At 39.5% G+C, this 17,146-nt stretch overlaps 1 protein-coding gene across 1 annotated transcript in view; it reads right to left on the bottom strand.

The window, feature by feature from the left end:
• Positions 1-11,422: 11,422 nt before the first annotated feature.
• Positions 11,423-17,146, bottom strand: part of QRFPR (pyroglutamylated RFamide peptide receptor) — a 45,874-nt gene continuing 40,150 nt past the window's right edge. The window contains exons 4-6 of the mRNA XM_023636622.2: positions 15,808-16,043; positions 14,193-14,290; positions 11,423-13,452 (exon numbers count right to left, since the gene is read on the bottom strand). Coding sequence (XP_023492390.1) covers positions 13,052-13,452; positions 14,193-14,290; positions 15,808-16,043 — 735 coding nt within the window. The 3' untranslated portion in view covers positions 11,423-13,051. The remainder of the gene's footprint in view (positions 13,453-14,192; positions 14,291-15,807; positions 16,044-17,146) is intronic.

The raw sequence follows: 17,146 nt of genomic DNA, 5'->3' as shown, positions 1-17,146 counted from the left end.
CTCTGTCTTCTTGGAGAGAGCAGAAGTGCCCCAGTGACTATCGTCCCTCGGTGAAGTCTTGGTGATAACCAGGGAATTAACAAGGGCTTCTCCCCCTTCAGTTCTTCCCACACACCACGTTGGAGGACAATGGTATTTAAACTCTGACCCAGACCTTTGTTCATCCCTTATTCTGGCTTCCTACTCTGGCTAGCACAAAAGTTTCATTAATTGAAGATCTGAGATCTCCCACCAGAATTTTCAAGAATTTCATGATCAAGAGACATAAAGTGTTAAATAAGTTAAGAAAAAATTATGAAGTTCTCAAAAGGAATGATCCGGTGTCGCAGTTCATGTGCTTACAACCTTGTTCTCCTATAGAGCATCCTTATCTTTAATAAAGCTTTAATAAGTATCTCATGCACTTTAGAACCACTGGGTTTTTGCTGTGCCATATAAGTTGTTTATAAATACAGAATGAGAATAAATTCATACGACACTTGGGGATAAAATAAGCATACATATCAATTCAAATCAACTAGTAAATATTTTACCACTGTGAAGTACAGAGCCCTGTGCTTTGTATACCATATGTATAGGAATATATATGCTTTTCCCTTGAAGGAGACTACAGAGTCATTGGCAACATAAGACATAGTTGCAACTCAAACATTATTGAGTGTGAAATAATTAAATAGCAATTTCCTAAGCCATTTGGCAAAAAAAATGTTTAATACCTTTACCAATGCACTTAACCGGCCTTTTGGGATCTCTTGGACATTTCAAAAGCAAAACAACTTAGCATGTGGAAGGCATGAACTTCCTACTCTCTCAGGGATCTTCCATTTCAGTAAATGATGCCACTATCTAACCTGTGATATTAGATGGGAACCTGGGATCCATCCCTCTACACCAACTCCCCATAGCCAATGCACCAGCAAAGCCTGTCTATTCAACCTGCCAAGTATCTCTTCAGTCTCTTTGACTCTTGCTGTCTTGATTTCGATGTGTGTTTCTCTTTCATACATCTAGCCTCCACAGTAGCCATTAAGCGCCACTAGTCAGGGACCATATCTCTTTTTGCTCAGCACGTTATTCTCAGAATCTAACAAAATCTAAAAAAGTCTGATACAGACTACGCCCTCAATAAATGTGTTGAATAAATGAATGAATGAACACATGGAAAATATCAGGACAGTAGTAAATCAGGGGTCATTTTCATTTTCACTTTGAACTCCAAGCAATCAGCAACAGATTCATTCAATGGGTTTTGAAAACTATGTCCACACAAAAACTTGCACACAGATGTTTAAAGCAGCTTTATTCTTACAATGACTTATATTTTTTCAGTTGGAAATGACACAAAAAGTTGCAAGTGACTTAAGCAAAATTGAATTTATTGACACAAATATTTGAGCATTCTAGGAGCTGTTTTCCCTTAGTGAAGCTTGATTCGGGGCCTGGTTTCTCTTTTTTCCACTTTGTGCCTCACTTCTTCAGTGGAGGCCTATTCTAAGTCACCATGTGGCATTATTCACAAGATGGCTGCATCCACACTTGCCCTGAGTCCAGCAAGAAAGTAAAAGCATTTCTCCTTCAAAGTTGGCAAGAATGTTGTGGGCCTGACTCTCATTGGCCAGAACTGGACCATGTGCCCACCCCTCGACCAGTTGCTGTGGTTTATACTAATCATGGAGCACTCCTGGAGTTGGGAGTAGAGACAATTCCAGTCAAATGCTGTAGTCTTCCCGGGGAAGGGGTGATTTCCCAAAGGAAATTTTTACCACAAAAAGGATGAATGTTTTCACTACGGCAAAAACAACAAATAACAGATGCCCGCTACAGTGCTTTCACAAAGCCCTTCAATTATTGTTGCCACCACGGCATAAAAATATTGACATCAACAGAAAAGCTGGTGGAAATAGTGAACTCAGATAAGAGAGAAAGAACTATAGGCCATCCCACAGCCCTTCAGTGGTGCAGGTGGCAGAGGTATTGAATTCAATATTTGGAACAAATAAAATAAAACACAGCCCCAAACCTACAAATATGGGCCTCAAACAAGCCTAGGAAGCCTCAGCAGATGAGACCATGAGGCCTGAGCAGCACGTCACAGAACAGAATGTGTGTCTTTACCCACCGTGGCTAGGGTTACTATTGACTGGCTGGAAATTTGGTGACTTGCTGAAAAATCCTGCCGCTTATATGCGTATGTTTATGGTTATTCAGATTCCGTTATCCAGAGTGGGCAAAACCAGAGCAGCCTACCCACCCCTCACTTTTACAGAAATCTGTCTGTGTGTATATCTGTTACATGAGGACACAAAAGCTAACAAGATCTAAAACAGCAACAGGAGGCAGGGCAGGACTAATCGCCAGACATGTGCTATGGACAAAAAGTGCCTAAGGGTTGGGAGAGAGATCGATTCACGCCGCGCTCTTCAGGGAGAAACAGAGACAATAAGATTTTGTCCTTTACATAGAAAGATGGTGCAGGAAACATAAAAATACGTGCTTTTACTTGCTTTTCTCCCCCCAGGAAATAGTAACATCTTGGAAGTGATTCAGCCATGTATTTTTACCCTCTCTCTCTTGTGATATGGGCATGTATTTCTAAAAGACCGGTCAATATAAGGATGTTTTCTATAACCATGGAAACACAAAGATTCAATCAGTTCCTGGGCAATCTTAGGGGCTAACACTTCTCCTACCAAAGTTTGAAAGCCTCAATGAGATTCCATTCTCAGAGGACCTTATTACCAGCAAGTCCAGAGCCCCAAAGGAGAGAAAGATCCCTACCCCTTCCCCACCCAGAGGGGAGACGAAGGAAAGGCAGTGTTCAGAGGCTCAGTCACATCAAATTTTCAACTGGAAGAGTGATATCAGACAATCCTCAATCTCATCTATTCACGAAAGTCTCCTCTACCAGTGTTTTCTGTGCCACATCTCACACCTCCCAACCTCCTTCTGTATTCACCCCATAGCTGTGCCTGACCACAGAGGGGTGATCCTTCATAGCTACTCATTCCCGTCCGAATCAGTTCTCCTCCTCCTCACTTTCTATTTTCTTCGGTTTTCTCGTCATTTTTTCCATTATTTAGACTAGAACAGCTATTACATTTTCTGGAAAACACCTTGTATTTTAGTATTCACTTTCTCTGATGATCTGAATTTCCCAGGGAAAGCCATTTAGTCTTTGGCATGGTTAAAAAATGTTATAAGCTCATGCTGCCTTGGTTGCCCACTAAGTTGTGATAAACTTACTTTTATCTGGCCCACCTTCTCACTCAGTGACCCTTTCAATCATGCCTTGTTGATGGATTCCCTGTAATTGACTGCTCTGGACCATTTCGACACAGTCTAACCCTCCAAGCACTATTCCCTATTCATAGTAGATGGCTTTGCTTTAAAACCATCTTATCTGAATTTTTGTAAAATTCTCTCTCACTACCTCCAGGAATCTTTATTTCTACTACTTGCTTTACAAGGCTATTCTTTCTTCCCCAGACCAATCCAAAACAATGCGTCTAAATCCTTCAAATTTCAGCTATTTTACTATTCCAGGACCTTCTCTAAATATCCATGGTAACATTTGTATCTCTCATTTGACACAGCCTTTGTTGTCTAGTGCAAAATAAATGGGACGAGGAGATCAAGAGTTTAAAATAAGCATCACAAATATCTTTCAAGAAATGTTAAGAAGGATTCTCGTGATATGAAGAAGAAACTAACAATTATAACAAAAAATCAAATGGATATACTCAGCATGAAAAATACAACATTTGACATAAAAATATTGTTAAGTTTGGGATCCAAAGGCAGAGTGGATACAGAAAAAGAACAAATTATTGGGTGAGAATATCAGATTAAGAAACTCTCCCAGAAGACATCAAGGAAGTTCAAAAGGATGAAAAAAATCATTAGTGAAAATTGAGTGAAATGGAGAGTAGAATATGGAGTTGCAAACCCACAGAATAGAAATCCAAGAAGAAAAATAAAAATAAAGGGAAGAAAATATTTGAAGAAATAATAACTAAGAATTTTTCAAAATTATAGATTAGAAACTTCAGGTAGGAAGTACACAAAGAGTGCCAAAGAAAAAATACACATCTAAATACACAATAGTGAAATTTTATAAGATTTAAGACAAAGAGCGAGTTTTAAAAGATGCCAGAGAGAAAGAAGTTATCTTAGACTGACATGAGAATTCTAAACAGCCACATTGGTATCAAAAAGACAAAACATTACAGATTTAGACTTATTGGAAGAAATGAACTTAGAATTTAGACTTTTCTATCCACATATGTTCAGGGATACATGTACTGGATATTTTCCATTTGCCCATCCGGAACCATCCACTGTGCAGCATTCTGCTCCATGCCCAGGTCAAGGGGCTCCCAAGTTTGACTGTGTTTGGGGAGTGGAGACCACCAGCAGATCAGAGGGAAGAAGGAGTCGGGTCAGCGTATTTAAGTCCACGGCGCCCTCCGTGAAGGCGAGGGTGGGCAGCCACATGCCTCTACCCAAGGCCATAGCTCCTATTAGGGAGCTCTCTCCACACAGCTCTCGCTCTCTCTCAGTGTCTTCTTTTTCTCCTCCTGCTCCTTGTCTTCTTCCTCCTCCTTCTAGTCTTCCTCCCCCATCTTCTTGTCTCCTCTTCAGGTCCCAGGATGGGAAGAGTGCCTTGCTGGTATTGGAGGCTGGTACCGCACTAACCCTTTTGTTTCTGTGCACCCTGCTCACTCCTTCGCGAATGCTCCCCTTATTGATCTTGCCTCAGATTACTTGGTTTGAATGTGCCACCTGTCTGCAGACAGCACTGTGAAATGATAAACAGAGCCTCAAGAGGTTTGCCACAGAACATACTTTAAAGATTTTGTTTTTTTCCTTTTTCTCCCCAAAGCCCCCTGGTACATAGTTGTATATTCTTCGTTGCAGGTCATTCTAGTTGTGGCATGCGGGACGCTGCCTCACTGTGGTTTGATGAGCAGTGCCATGTCACGCCCAGGATTCGAACCAACGAAACACTGGGCCGTCTGCAGCGGAGCGCGCAAACTTAACCACTCTGCCACGGGGCCAGCCCCAGAATATACTTTAGAAAACACTTTTCAAGGAAGTTTTGTGGCGGCTCCTATTAAATATATGGGAAATAATGATGAGTAAATTATCTACTTTTAATTTCAGCAATCTATTTCTAATTTCCCAGAGGTTTATTAATCCAATGCCTCCCTTTTTAAGTATGCTTTAGTTATGGCTTTATAAGGCAACATCTTCTTAAATCTCTAGGAGAAAACGAATTAAATTCATTTCTAAGTTCTCTTATGCTACCTTGAATTATTTAATTCTTCTAGATATGCTATCTCTTTACTTCAGTTTTGTTCCTTCATTTTTCAGAGTTTTCTAAAATGTCTGCTGATCCTTTAAGAATGTGGAAATGTGAAGCTGATCCAGCTCTGCGGACGGGCTGAGGGTGGCAAGTGGCTGGCTGTCTTCGATTTAGGGTAATTGGGTGTGGATTTGGTCATCACACTTTGCATTGTAGCATTCCAGATCACTGAGCTTTCTGCAAATATTCACGATAACTGCTATATTTCTCCTTCAATTTCTTTCAGGTGAAGATCTCTGTTTGTTTGGAGGGCAGTAGTGTTCAGGACTGAGAGGTAAACACCTTGATGGCCATTCGGTTCACAGCATATGATGGGATGGCCTGCAGTGGGTAACTGTTCTGTAGACATGGAATCAGTGAATTCTCCTATTTTCAGCCAACTCTCTCTCCAATGCAAATACCATCTAAAAGATCCCAAGTCTCTCTAGGATTCTGCTGAAGAGAATAATTTTCACCTCGTATTGTGGTCTATTCTGGGTATAGTCTATTCTGTGATTTCCTCTATATTTCTTCACAATTTGGATGTTCATAATTAACATCCAGGTTTTTTTTTCAAGAAATTTATTTAAAATTCTCATCTACTGGGGCCGGCCCGGTGGCGCAGCGGTTAAGCGCACACGTTCCACTTCAGAGGCCCGGGGTTCGCTGGTTCAGATCCCGGGTGCGGACATGACACTGCTCGTCAAGCCATGCTGTGGTAGGCGTCCCACATAGAAAGTAGAGGAAGATGGGCATGGATGTTAGCTTAGGGTCAGTCTTCCTCAGCAAAAAGAGGAGGATTGGCAACAGTTAGTTCAGGGCTAATCTTCCTCAAACAAACAAAATTCTCATCTACTGTGACTACCCTCTCTTTTTCATCACTATTTTTGGTTTACATATTTTGTCGTTCTTTCATTACCATTTGGGTAGGATCTCAGGAGGAGGGAAAATAAACATGTTTACACAGTCTGCTATCTTCAACAAGAAATTATTCCTTAATTATTTTGGAACCCACTCAGGCTTGTGGAGTTTGGAGAAAAACTATTACACTTGAAATGCCCACTCCCTACAGAGAAGAGATACAACCGTAGGTTTCCCAGAGGCTCTTTTTTCTTCAAATCCCCTTTTCAAAAATCGCCTTTGCCAGTTCATTAAAACTTAATTTTAAAACAATTTCTTTATATCTAGGTTTTCCTGAGTTAACAAAGTCTCGTAAATGTAGCAGCAGCTGAGGAATCTGGCTTAGCGGCCAGAAGAAAGTGGCGTCAGAATGTAGTTCATTTACTCCTGGGTCTAGTGATTCAAGCAGGAGTACATTTTATGTCATTTTTCTCTCATTTCTTTCTGATTTTTTTCTTTTATAGATGAATCATAATCTCAGTTCTGGAAAACAAAAATTTTGATGAACAAGAGGAAAAAGGGTCTGAGATTTAAGCCAGTAAAGCTATGTATGTTTTTAAAATTTATGGATTCACCTGATTTTTGTGACTTTCCCTTATTCTCTCATTTGCCAACAAACCCTTTACAGACTCATCTAGTTCAGAGTACCATGATTTTCTTGATCTTGAAATGGAAATAGGGTGTCTAGGTCTGACGTTCATTAGGAGCTCCAAAAATATTTGTTGAACAAGTGAATGAGAACAACACACAGTCAGTCTACACTTTTTAACGGGTGGGTCTGTCTTTGTTTCATTTCTTCAAGAACTCCCCATAAAACCTACAAATACTACATTCGAAAAGTAGCTGAACTGCTTTTTTACTCACTGCTCATAGCAATAACTTCTCAAACATGGTATTTAAAGAATCTGCTAGTCTTACAGATAATGGAATTAAATGGCTCCAGGTTGAATTTTAGGGCAATAAAGCAGAAGCTCATGTTAAGGCTACTTTAGTGAGCCGAGAATGGAAGACTGACTCTTTATGGAGTGATAAAGAAAGGAATTTCACCTTTACAGACTCTAAGGGGAGTGGAAGGGGTCAGGTTGAGTATTAGGAGGAAATTCCTGAATGTATGGTTTTCGCATTTTACTAGTATGACTTCACCTGCCACACATTCTTTAAAAGTAAAGATCCTATGGATGTAACAGAATGTATTTGATGATTCCTCTATTGGTAGGCACTCAGGCTTTTCCTGTTTCTGAGTTATTGTTTCTATTGATGAACAACAGTACACACCATTTTAACATTTTGTTAAATATATTTAAAGAGGGTCTTTTGATAATACTTTTTTTCTTTGAAAATTTCCCTGTTTCTACTGGAGATAAAAGGAACATTTCATACTGATAAAGTGGCCAATCATAAAGAAAGACGTGAGACTCCTAAATGTGCATGTACCTCATAATACAGTCTTAACACATTAGCAAAAGCTGGCTGATGTAAAAGAGGAAACAGACCAATGAAAAACCATAGTGGGAGACTTCAACACACCTCCCTCACTAACTGATAATCCCAACAAACGTGAGACCATAGGCATGAGCTAAAGAAGAGAGAGCCATTGGTGCAAGATTGATGAGTGATAGGGAGGAATGTGCCACCTGTTTGTGCAGCTCATCTGTGCCCTCTGGACCTGCTCTCACTGATCCTGGATGCACTACTTCCGTTTTATCATGAATTGTTTCTGGGACTGCCCAACATATGACTTGGTGCACGTGACCGCGCCCAGCTCATGATAGGCAGTTTTGACCACATGGTTGGTATGGCACTCGGTCTCCCCTGGGGCCCAGTAGCATGTCAGGAGCTTCGTTTTGATGGTGAATAGTTCTCTGCTGCAGATGACATGGGCTTGCTCCAGATATCCAGGGATATGCACTGCAACTCTTTAACTGGAATTTTCCAGAGGCTCCATATGACATCTTTACCTAATACAGATACTTGCAGTACAATGGGATTTTATGGGTCGTATGATCTAGGTGACAGAATTTCTCATACCTAGAGCACTGGATCTTCTAGGTCATATGGTCCAAGTGACAGGGCTGCTTGTATTGCAGCCTAGAACTGCTGCAGAGCCCCTTCTCGCTCTGGGACCCACTCAAAACTGGCAGCAGATTATTTCACCAATAAATTGGTCAAAACAGTATTCGCTAGAGCAGAATATAATGCCTCCCGGGCCCAAAGAGGTCTACCAGCTATCCTTTGTTAGTGGTAGGAGGTTCAAGGTTCAAAAATCTGTCATTTATTTTGAAAGCTATGTCCTGGCATTTCCCAGAACCTAAGACCGCTAAAAACTTCACCAAGGTGGCAGCCTCTAAATCCTTTTAAGTTTTGTCTCTGTCATCTCACACCCTCTGGGGCACATGTGATTATGAAAGGAGAGTCCTTGCCAGTTTTTTTACTTATCAGATCGAAGTCATTTAATGTCATAAGTATAATGACCAAAATGACCTTCTGTGGAATATCCAGATAGTTCACATCCCTTGGGACTATATTGTAAGGTAACAGGCAAATTAACATAATCTTGGTTAAAACAGTGGCATGTACACTGTTGTTGTCTTGCTGCTGATTCTCCTTTTTAGTAGGCATTGAAAACGGTGCGTTTGCCTGATCCATAGCTGCATACAGTGCACCAGAGCTGGGGCAGTCTGCTCCAGGACAGATACCACAGCCGGCACAGCAGCAGCGCTTGGGGCTATGACTTAAGTTCACAGTAGTCCACTGTCATTCACTGTGATCCATCCAGGCTTGGCAGGGGTTCGACTGGCGAATTAAATGGGGATATGATGGGCACAGGTTACATCACTGAAATCTTTGAGAGCGGCGCTAATCTCCGTTGTTCACCCTGGGGAGCAATACTGTTTCTGATTTACTGTCTTGGCTGCTGGTGGTGGGGGCGGTAGGGCAATGTCAAAGGCTTCCACTAGGTTTTTCAGCTGATCTTATTCTACAGGTTAAGGAACCAATATAAGGATTTGGCATTTTTGCATTTCAAACTGAAATTCCCTTATGTATTTTTAAAAATTGAAGTATAATTTGCATGCAATTATTTTATCTTTTTAATGCACACTATTCTATGACTTTTAACAAATGTATAAAGTCAAGTAACCGCAACTTGAATCAAGCTATAGAACATTTCTATCATCCAAAAAAGTCTCTCATCCTTTGCATTCAATTATCTAAATTTAACTAGCCCCTAGCAACCACTTGCCTTTTTTCTATCCTTATAGCTTTGTCTTTTCTGGAATTTCATGTACATGGAATCATACAGTATATAGTCTTCTCTGCCTGGCTTCTTTCACTTAGCGTAATACTTTTGAATTTGGTCCTTGTTGTTGGATGTATCAATAGTTAATTCCTTTTTATTGCTGAGTTATACTCAATTGGATAGCTTTACCATGAATTTTTTTTTTTTTTTTGGTGAGGAAGATTGGCCCTGAGATAAGATCTGTGCCACCCTTCCTCTATTTTGTGTGTGAGACGCTGCCTCAGCATGGCTTGATGAGTGGTGCATATGTCTGCACCCAGGATCCGAACCTGCAAACCCCAGGCCACCAAAGCAGAGTCTGCAAACTTAACCACTACATCACAAGGCTGGCCCACCACAAAGTTTTAATTATTCACTAGTTGATAAACTTTGGAATTATTTCCAGTTTTTGGTTATTTTGAATTAAGCTGCTATGAACATTCCTGCACAAGTCTTTTTTAAGGTGGAGTTCATTTTATTTTTCACTTCTTTCTTGGAGGTGTCCTGCCTTTAGTGCCCTGTCTATGAAATCTTTGTCTCACCTAACCCAGGGCACAAACATCTTCTTCTATGTTTCATTCTAGAAGTTTTATAGATTTAGCTCTTAAATTTAAGTCTATGATGCATTATGAGTTAATTTTTATACATAGTATAAGGAGAAAGCTCCTATTTTCAGTACTTGGCTATCCCATTGTTCTAGAACCATTTGTTTGAAGTATTTTCCTTTACCCATTGAACTATGTTGCCACTTTGGTCAAAATAAGGTGACCATATATGTGTGCATCTACTTCTGGCAACTCTATTCTTTTGCATTTATTTATGTGTCTATCCTTAGCACAGTGCCACACTCTCCTGGTTGTTGGAATTTATAATGTCTTCAAATAAGGTAGTACAAGTCCTGAAACTTGGTTCTTCTTTTAAAAATTGTTTCCGGTTTAGAAATTAGTCTTTAGTCAAACTAGCATGCATAGCACTGGTGTCCTGACTCATACCAAACCATAGGAGAAGGCAAGTATGCTTTGGTAGATTGGAAAAAATCCACAGAGCTCTTTTTGGCATAATGAGTCATAAGGAAATAAAGGGCTAAGCAGTGATACATATCTTTTCACTGATTTCATAGATATTTTACCCAAATGCTAATAAGTGGAAGGCTAGTTTTCCGTCGCCCTCCTCAATCCCACCTCCTGGATCCAAAGAGATCTTTTCAATTCTCACTCCAAGGACCTGATAAGGGGAAACCAGATGGAATAAAATGAGCGACAGCTTGGGGCAGAGCGAAAATGGGGGAAAGAGCAGATCCCTGGGTGGAGGACAAAGAGGTTGGAGAGACTCAGGGGACTGGGAAGTAAGGGAGGGAGAAAGAAAGGCCGTAAGCAGGGCTCCTTGTGCAAACGCAGGGTGAACTCTCAATGGACTCCCACGCGGGACCACACCACCGTCCGGACCCAGTGTCCAGACCGGATTTGGAGCTGCTTTGGCTGATGGTTGGAGTTTCTCAGTAATGGGCTGGACTAGATTTCTCTTTCAAACTTCTATGACAGAGCAGAAGGTTTACATGTTTAAAGGACAAAAAAATGTGCTATAACTATCTATGTTTCTGAAACAGCATTAATGCAATGTGAGCAAAAAAAAAAAAAAAAAAAGAAGGGCTTTCACAGGCTGTCTGGACATTTTACAGTAAATATTTAAATTATTATCTAAAATCTAACTGGTTTTATATCAAGCTCTGCAATGTTTAGCAATTTAAAAAGACTATTTTTAATAATTAAACGGTGAGTAACCATGTTGACTTAGCTGTTTTTCATTAAGTCATATTTGGAGCATGTGTACATCAAATTTAGGAACAATCATATGAATACTTGCTGAAAAATAAGATAACCCAAATCAGTGAATCTGATTCATTTTTAATGGTTTAATGATTTAATGATAATCATTGTTTTGCTACAGAGTAACTAGGCATAATTGGAGGACAGTGTACATAAACAACCCATAGTGAGTCCATTTCAACACAAACCAAATCATCAGAGAGTTGTTCTTTCTTCACTTTGTTAACTTTCCTGTGTCATATTGACATTGTTTGCTAATACCACAGTTTCATCCTTGACTTCCATTAACTTACGTTACATAATGTGCTTACATTAACACACGTATAAAATTAAATGTCTGTATCTTGAAAGATCCCAAAGGCAACGGTTCTCTGGTTCTCAAACCTTAAACCTTTCAAGTGAAATACCCTGAGAGTTCTCGAGCTTCTCTTCCTTTCTATTACCTGGCTGGAAAACTGGAGGCAGAAGAGACACTTTGGCCGTGAGGCTGTGACCAGACTTTGGAATCTCAGATGTTGAAAGGGAAATAACAAAGCACGAGGATGGTGGCCACGGGATCCCTGACATTTGGGAGGAGGAAGAGAAGACTAAAAAGAGAGGAGTTGAGTTTAAGGGTGATTTAAGTGAAGAATATGGATGGGGAATGCAATTGTTCTTTCTGACCCAGCTCTCTCTTGGGGGTCAGTCTTGGGCACAATAAAACGGCATGGGCTTGTAATGGATTCTCTCGTCTACTAACTGCACCTAGAAGCCTTTTTACATGACAAAAACTCTGCCATCCCACTAGTGAGAATAAAGGGCTTAAAAATATAAATATTTGAGATAGTTAGATTGGTCTAAATATATTACAGTCAACCTATAAAAGGGGATCTCAGAAACTTTCTTCTTTTGATTAGAGACATCAGTTCCAAAATAGGCACGAGTGGAAAGGTGGGCAGGGTTGAGGGCAAGTCTCAGAAAGGAAAAGGGAGGAGGAAGCGGAGGCCTGAGACACAAGGAGCTACCCTGATGTTTCAGAACGCCACGGTGTTTGCGAGGACACAGTGCTTTCCTGCGCATGCTCATCTGTTCCGGCAGTGACTGAAAGAGAGGAGGCACCATCTCAGTTTACACAGGACGGAATGGCGACTTAAAGAGGTCAAATGACTCGCCAGTCATCACAGCAATGGTAACTGGTCGGGCTATAAGAAGCTCAAGCTCAGGCATCGTCCTCTAAATCTCATTCAGCCATCATTCTGCTGCTTCTCCCTCTTCAACTGTACGATTCTTGAAAAGACCTCATTTGCAGAGACTGTATCAGCAAGCTTCACAGCGCACTAAAAATTACATTCTAGTGTTCAGCTATTAAACTTTTTCAAGACAAAAAGATATTTTAAGTTATATTTTAAGCTGTTATTTTCTCGTCCAATTTAGCAAGACATTAAAAGCCACATTCCATTGACTGCATGGGGGAAACACGCTAGCCAAGAATATTTATTTATGCACAAGATTTTTAAAAATTCACTTTTCTAATCTACAACGATGGTTTAATAATTGTTCATAATTCTGTTTCTATGTATAATGTCATATTTTTTATGGAAAAATGATTTAAAGTTCCTTCTTTTCATCATTCTAAGAATTAAAAAAGCCTTTGACCTTTGCTCAAAATAATTTTCTCGTCAGATTAAGATATGAATGGCATTAATTATGAAGACAATGTTATATTTAACGCCCACTGCCTAAAGCAGAATTCTCAGAAAGTTCAGAATTAAACAGGGCAAGATGTCGTTTGAGATGGTTTTTCTCCTCTGGTTGCTCACACAATTTGACTTCAATGTTACCATCACTGAAGGCTTCTCCTTTGGTCTCCTCTACTGGGTTCTTTCTCCGGGAAAACATTGCTTTCTTCTGCATCATTGTAATTCCCGAATTTCCACGCCTTCGTGCTGGAGATAAGGTTTTTTTTACTATGCAATAACAAACTGCAGATACAAAATTTTTTTTGAAGTTTTCATTCATAAATGCATAAACAATGGGATTACAGATGGAATTGGAAAATCCAATTATTTGCACTATAGCAAAAATCATCTTGATTGTGACATCATCATACTGCTTTTCAAAATTGCCTGAAATAAAAAGTGATACTTTAGAATGTATATTTGTTTTAATGAGCATAAAATAAAATTCCTGTTTATCATCTGTCTTTAGCGAACACTTACACTTGGACAAATGATTAAGGTGTGAAAAATTCTCAAGACCGCTTTGGGTAAGGCCGTCTGATGTCTGAAGAAAAACCACCTTTGTGATGAATCTTCATTCTTAGGGAATCTAGGCTTACAAGCACAGCCCAGTGCCAGGCACATGTTAGGGGACTCAGTACATTTCAACTTGATTCCAAGCTTCATGTACACTGGAAGCAGCGGCTCTCTTCAAATGTTCTTGTGTTAGAGAAACACAACCATCTGAGAAGCATGTTATGTCTCAGGTTATCAGAGAGAGGACACTGAGGATCTGGCTGAAATCCTAGGTGTTATCAAATTCATGTGGTTCAAGTCAAGGGTCCTAAATAGGAACACTCATAGGATGTCACACCTCTCCCAATGTTTAAATAACTCAGGGAGAATAGAAGGGGCGGCATGAGACAAGAATCTCCAAAGCTTTTCTTTATCTTCTGTAATTATGAAAGATTTAGTCATAGTCATACATAATTATCTGCCAATAATGATCTGGTGGCACTGAAAACATGAAAGAAACCTACTAAACATTTGATTACCCAAGTGAATAGCAACAAACTTCAATGATTCATTGTCCATTCTAGCAGGAAATGAACTACAACTTCCATCAAATGAGAATGGTAAACACTCACTGTATTCAATCATCATGTGAACGACGTGGAAAGGTGCCCAGCACACAGCAAAGAGAGCCACCACTGTCACCATCATAATGACAGCTCGCTTCTTCTTTCTGGACTCATAAGGATATACATTGTATTGGTTAACTTCTCCTTGGCAAATGTGGCAAATTGATAGCAAAGCTATTAAATAAACTTTGAGCCTAAATCTCTCAACCATAATTTCTCAAATATTAGTGAAGCTCATGATAAGTTAATTGTGGGCTGTTTATCATCTTTTCCCATTGCTATTACCCTCATCCATGTATTTATCATATTATAAACATCCTTATGATGTATGCTCTGATCATGGGTCTAGTGCTAGATGCTTGGCATGGATTTTGTTATTAATCTTCCCAACAAGACATTTGACAGATGCAGAAACTGAGGCACAGAGCAGGCTAAGTAATTTGCAAAGTCAGACGGCTAGTAAGAGATTTAAACTAATTAGGGCTAGTTTGGATTTAAACGTAGGCAGTCTAACTTCAGGGCCTAAGTTCTTATTCATTTTATATTGAAGAGCACCCATGCTTGAGACAGAAAACTATGGGACTCCCTCAGGATAGAATTAAAATGTAATCCTTTATTATTTATTTAAATAATATGATTAACCAGGGATTCAAACTAGTTTTCTCCATTACTCCTGTAAAGGAGATTAACATCTGCAAGAGGTTTACACGTTTGCATGGTGCTTTAAGTTTATAAAAATTCAAATTCATTATTTCTCATTTCAACACGGTAGGCCTTTTCCCGGAGGAGGTGGGAGAGCTAAGTCAGCCCCAAGGTGAAAGGCAGTCAGACCCTGTACCCTGAGAGGGAGGGTTTCTCTACAGACACTGGGCACTAGAGGTCGCTGCACACTTGAAGAAATGATAAAAGTCTCATCAAACCCCTAGACCTCTTGTAAGGTTTTGTTTTCGTTTTTAATAGGCATTCAGCGTAGATTATAAAATAAACCATTGGGACTACAAGGACCATAGCAGTCAATTGTGTTTTGAAATTTCTATTAATGCATATGATCAGAAAGCAAAGCTCTCAGGTAGAAATAAAATATATCAATAATAATAAATTTAAAGTAAATAACATACTCTGGATTCCAAAAGATTTTCATACACATCATCTCACGTATTTCAGCATCATCCTTGGGTGGGAGGAAGTAAGGATGGCTATTATGCTCCCTGGTACACATGAGGAAAGCAGGGGCCTCGGGAGCAAGGAGACTGATCCACATCATGTGGCTGTTGAGTGGCAGAGAGAGGAGAGCACCCAGGACCACTGGGTCTTGACATCAGCCCACGGCTCTTCCTACCACGTCTTATTGACATATAGATAAAAATGTAACAATTTTCTAAATTCCAAGTGTCTATCTATACTGGTGGCTTCCCTTTGAGTGGGGAGCTTGTAATCTTGCTGGTTTTTCCTGCCATACATAAAATCTCGGAAGTTTAAAGTCAGCCTATGTGCTGAACGTAACTTACAAATGACACTTTGACTAAATTGCCCAATTATCCTGAAATCCCTGGCCGCTGTCTCTTCCAGCGCAACTAATTAAAAACACTTGAAACAGAGATGAATATTTCATTAAACAGACCTGGCTATTTTGGACATTTCTTTTCCATGAATAGTTCGAAGCACCGAGCCATCTCCCACTCTTTTCTTTATCCAAAGTTCATAACCGATTTTACTGTACAGGATAAGCATCACCGTAAGAGGCAGGAGGAAGAGGATGACAAGGATGAAGGTAGTGTAGATTTTCTGGTGTGCAGGGCTGGCCCACTCTTCCAAGCAGCAGATGTGTTCTTTTTCATATAAGAAGTCATACTTAATCTTTAAAATAAGAATAATTCAGTTAGAAAGACCCACTAGTCCACGTCAAAAGAGCAGAAAGCAGCCAAGTACGATTGTAACGCAGGATTTGTCAGATCCTTCCATATTTACCATGGGTACATATTTCAAATGAGATAAAATTTTGATTGTTCTTTTGTTGTGAAGTGATTCTTTGACTTTACTACTTTCAATTCTTAAGAGTTTTATGCTTTCTTTGATTTTAAATGGAATTGAGGTCCATAGGCTGTTCAATTTTTTGTCTCTTTCAACTTTTATATTATAATTGTAAGTTTTCCAACTGGGCAAGAGAGCACTACAATGACCAGATTCAGCGTGAAAAAATATTCTGTACGGCATGCCAGCTAGTTTAGTGTTACACTATTTTGCTTCCTCGCTTGTTTAAAAGACAAATTTTGACAAGGGATCAGAGTTCTTCCAACTGTTAGGTACTGCAAGTCTGCATTTTGTTACGGCGGTTTCAGGGTGCAGGAATCAGGCTGCTGGCAAAGATTTCAGAAAGGCAACTGGTAGCTTTTCGATGATGAGATGAATGAGAAATTGGGATTCAAGCTATTGCCAATCTACACAGGATAGCCTATCTACAAAATATTCAGACTCAATTACAAGCCTTAGAGGTATATATATTACAGAATGGCAATGTCTGTTTATTAATACTATTTCTGACAGGCTCATCTTATGAGTTCAAAAAATTATTAATAACAATATTAATAATAACAGCAAATGCTAGTAAAGGACAAACTAAACATTTAAAGTAGATTCAAAAGTCATTTCTCTAGATAACAGGAATAAAACTTAGAGAGTTTATCAAAACTATTTTCATTTTAGTCACTTTAAAGATTTCCTGATGAAGAATTTTGGACATATTTCTGCCTCCATTCTCAGTAAATTTTATCACTAATCTTCAAAGTCAGTTGAATGGGGGAAAAAAAGCTTTCTGGTATATGCATCAAAGGTATGAAAATTCAAGTTCTGATGTAGGGGTTATTTATAGATACAACTAGGAATGAAAACACGTACTGAATAATAATTTCAAGATCCAAACTCTCTGGGAATAGGATGTTGAAGTGAAATTCATTCTGACT

The sequence above is a fragment of the Equus caballus genome, chromosome 2 (genome assembly GCF_041296265.1).
Source record: "Equus caballus isolate H_3958 breed thoroughbred chromosome 2, TB-T2T, whole genome shotgun sequence".
Lineage (NCBI taxonomy): Eukaryota > Metazoa > Chordata > Mammalia > Perissodactyla > Equidae > Equus > Equus caballus.
Note: the sequence above shows the minus strand (reverse complement) of the source record. Positions and strands in the feature narration are given on the sequence as shown.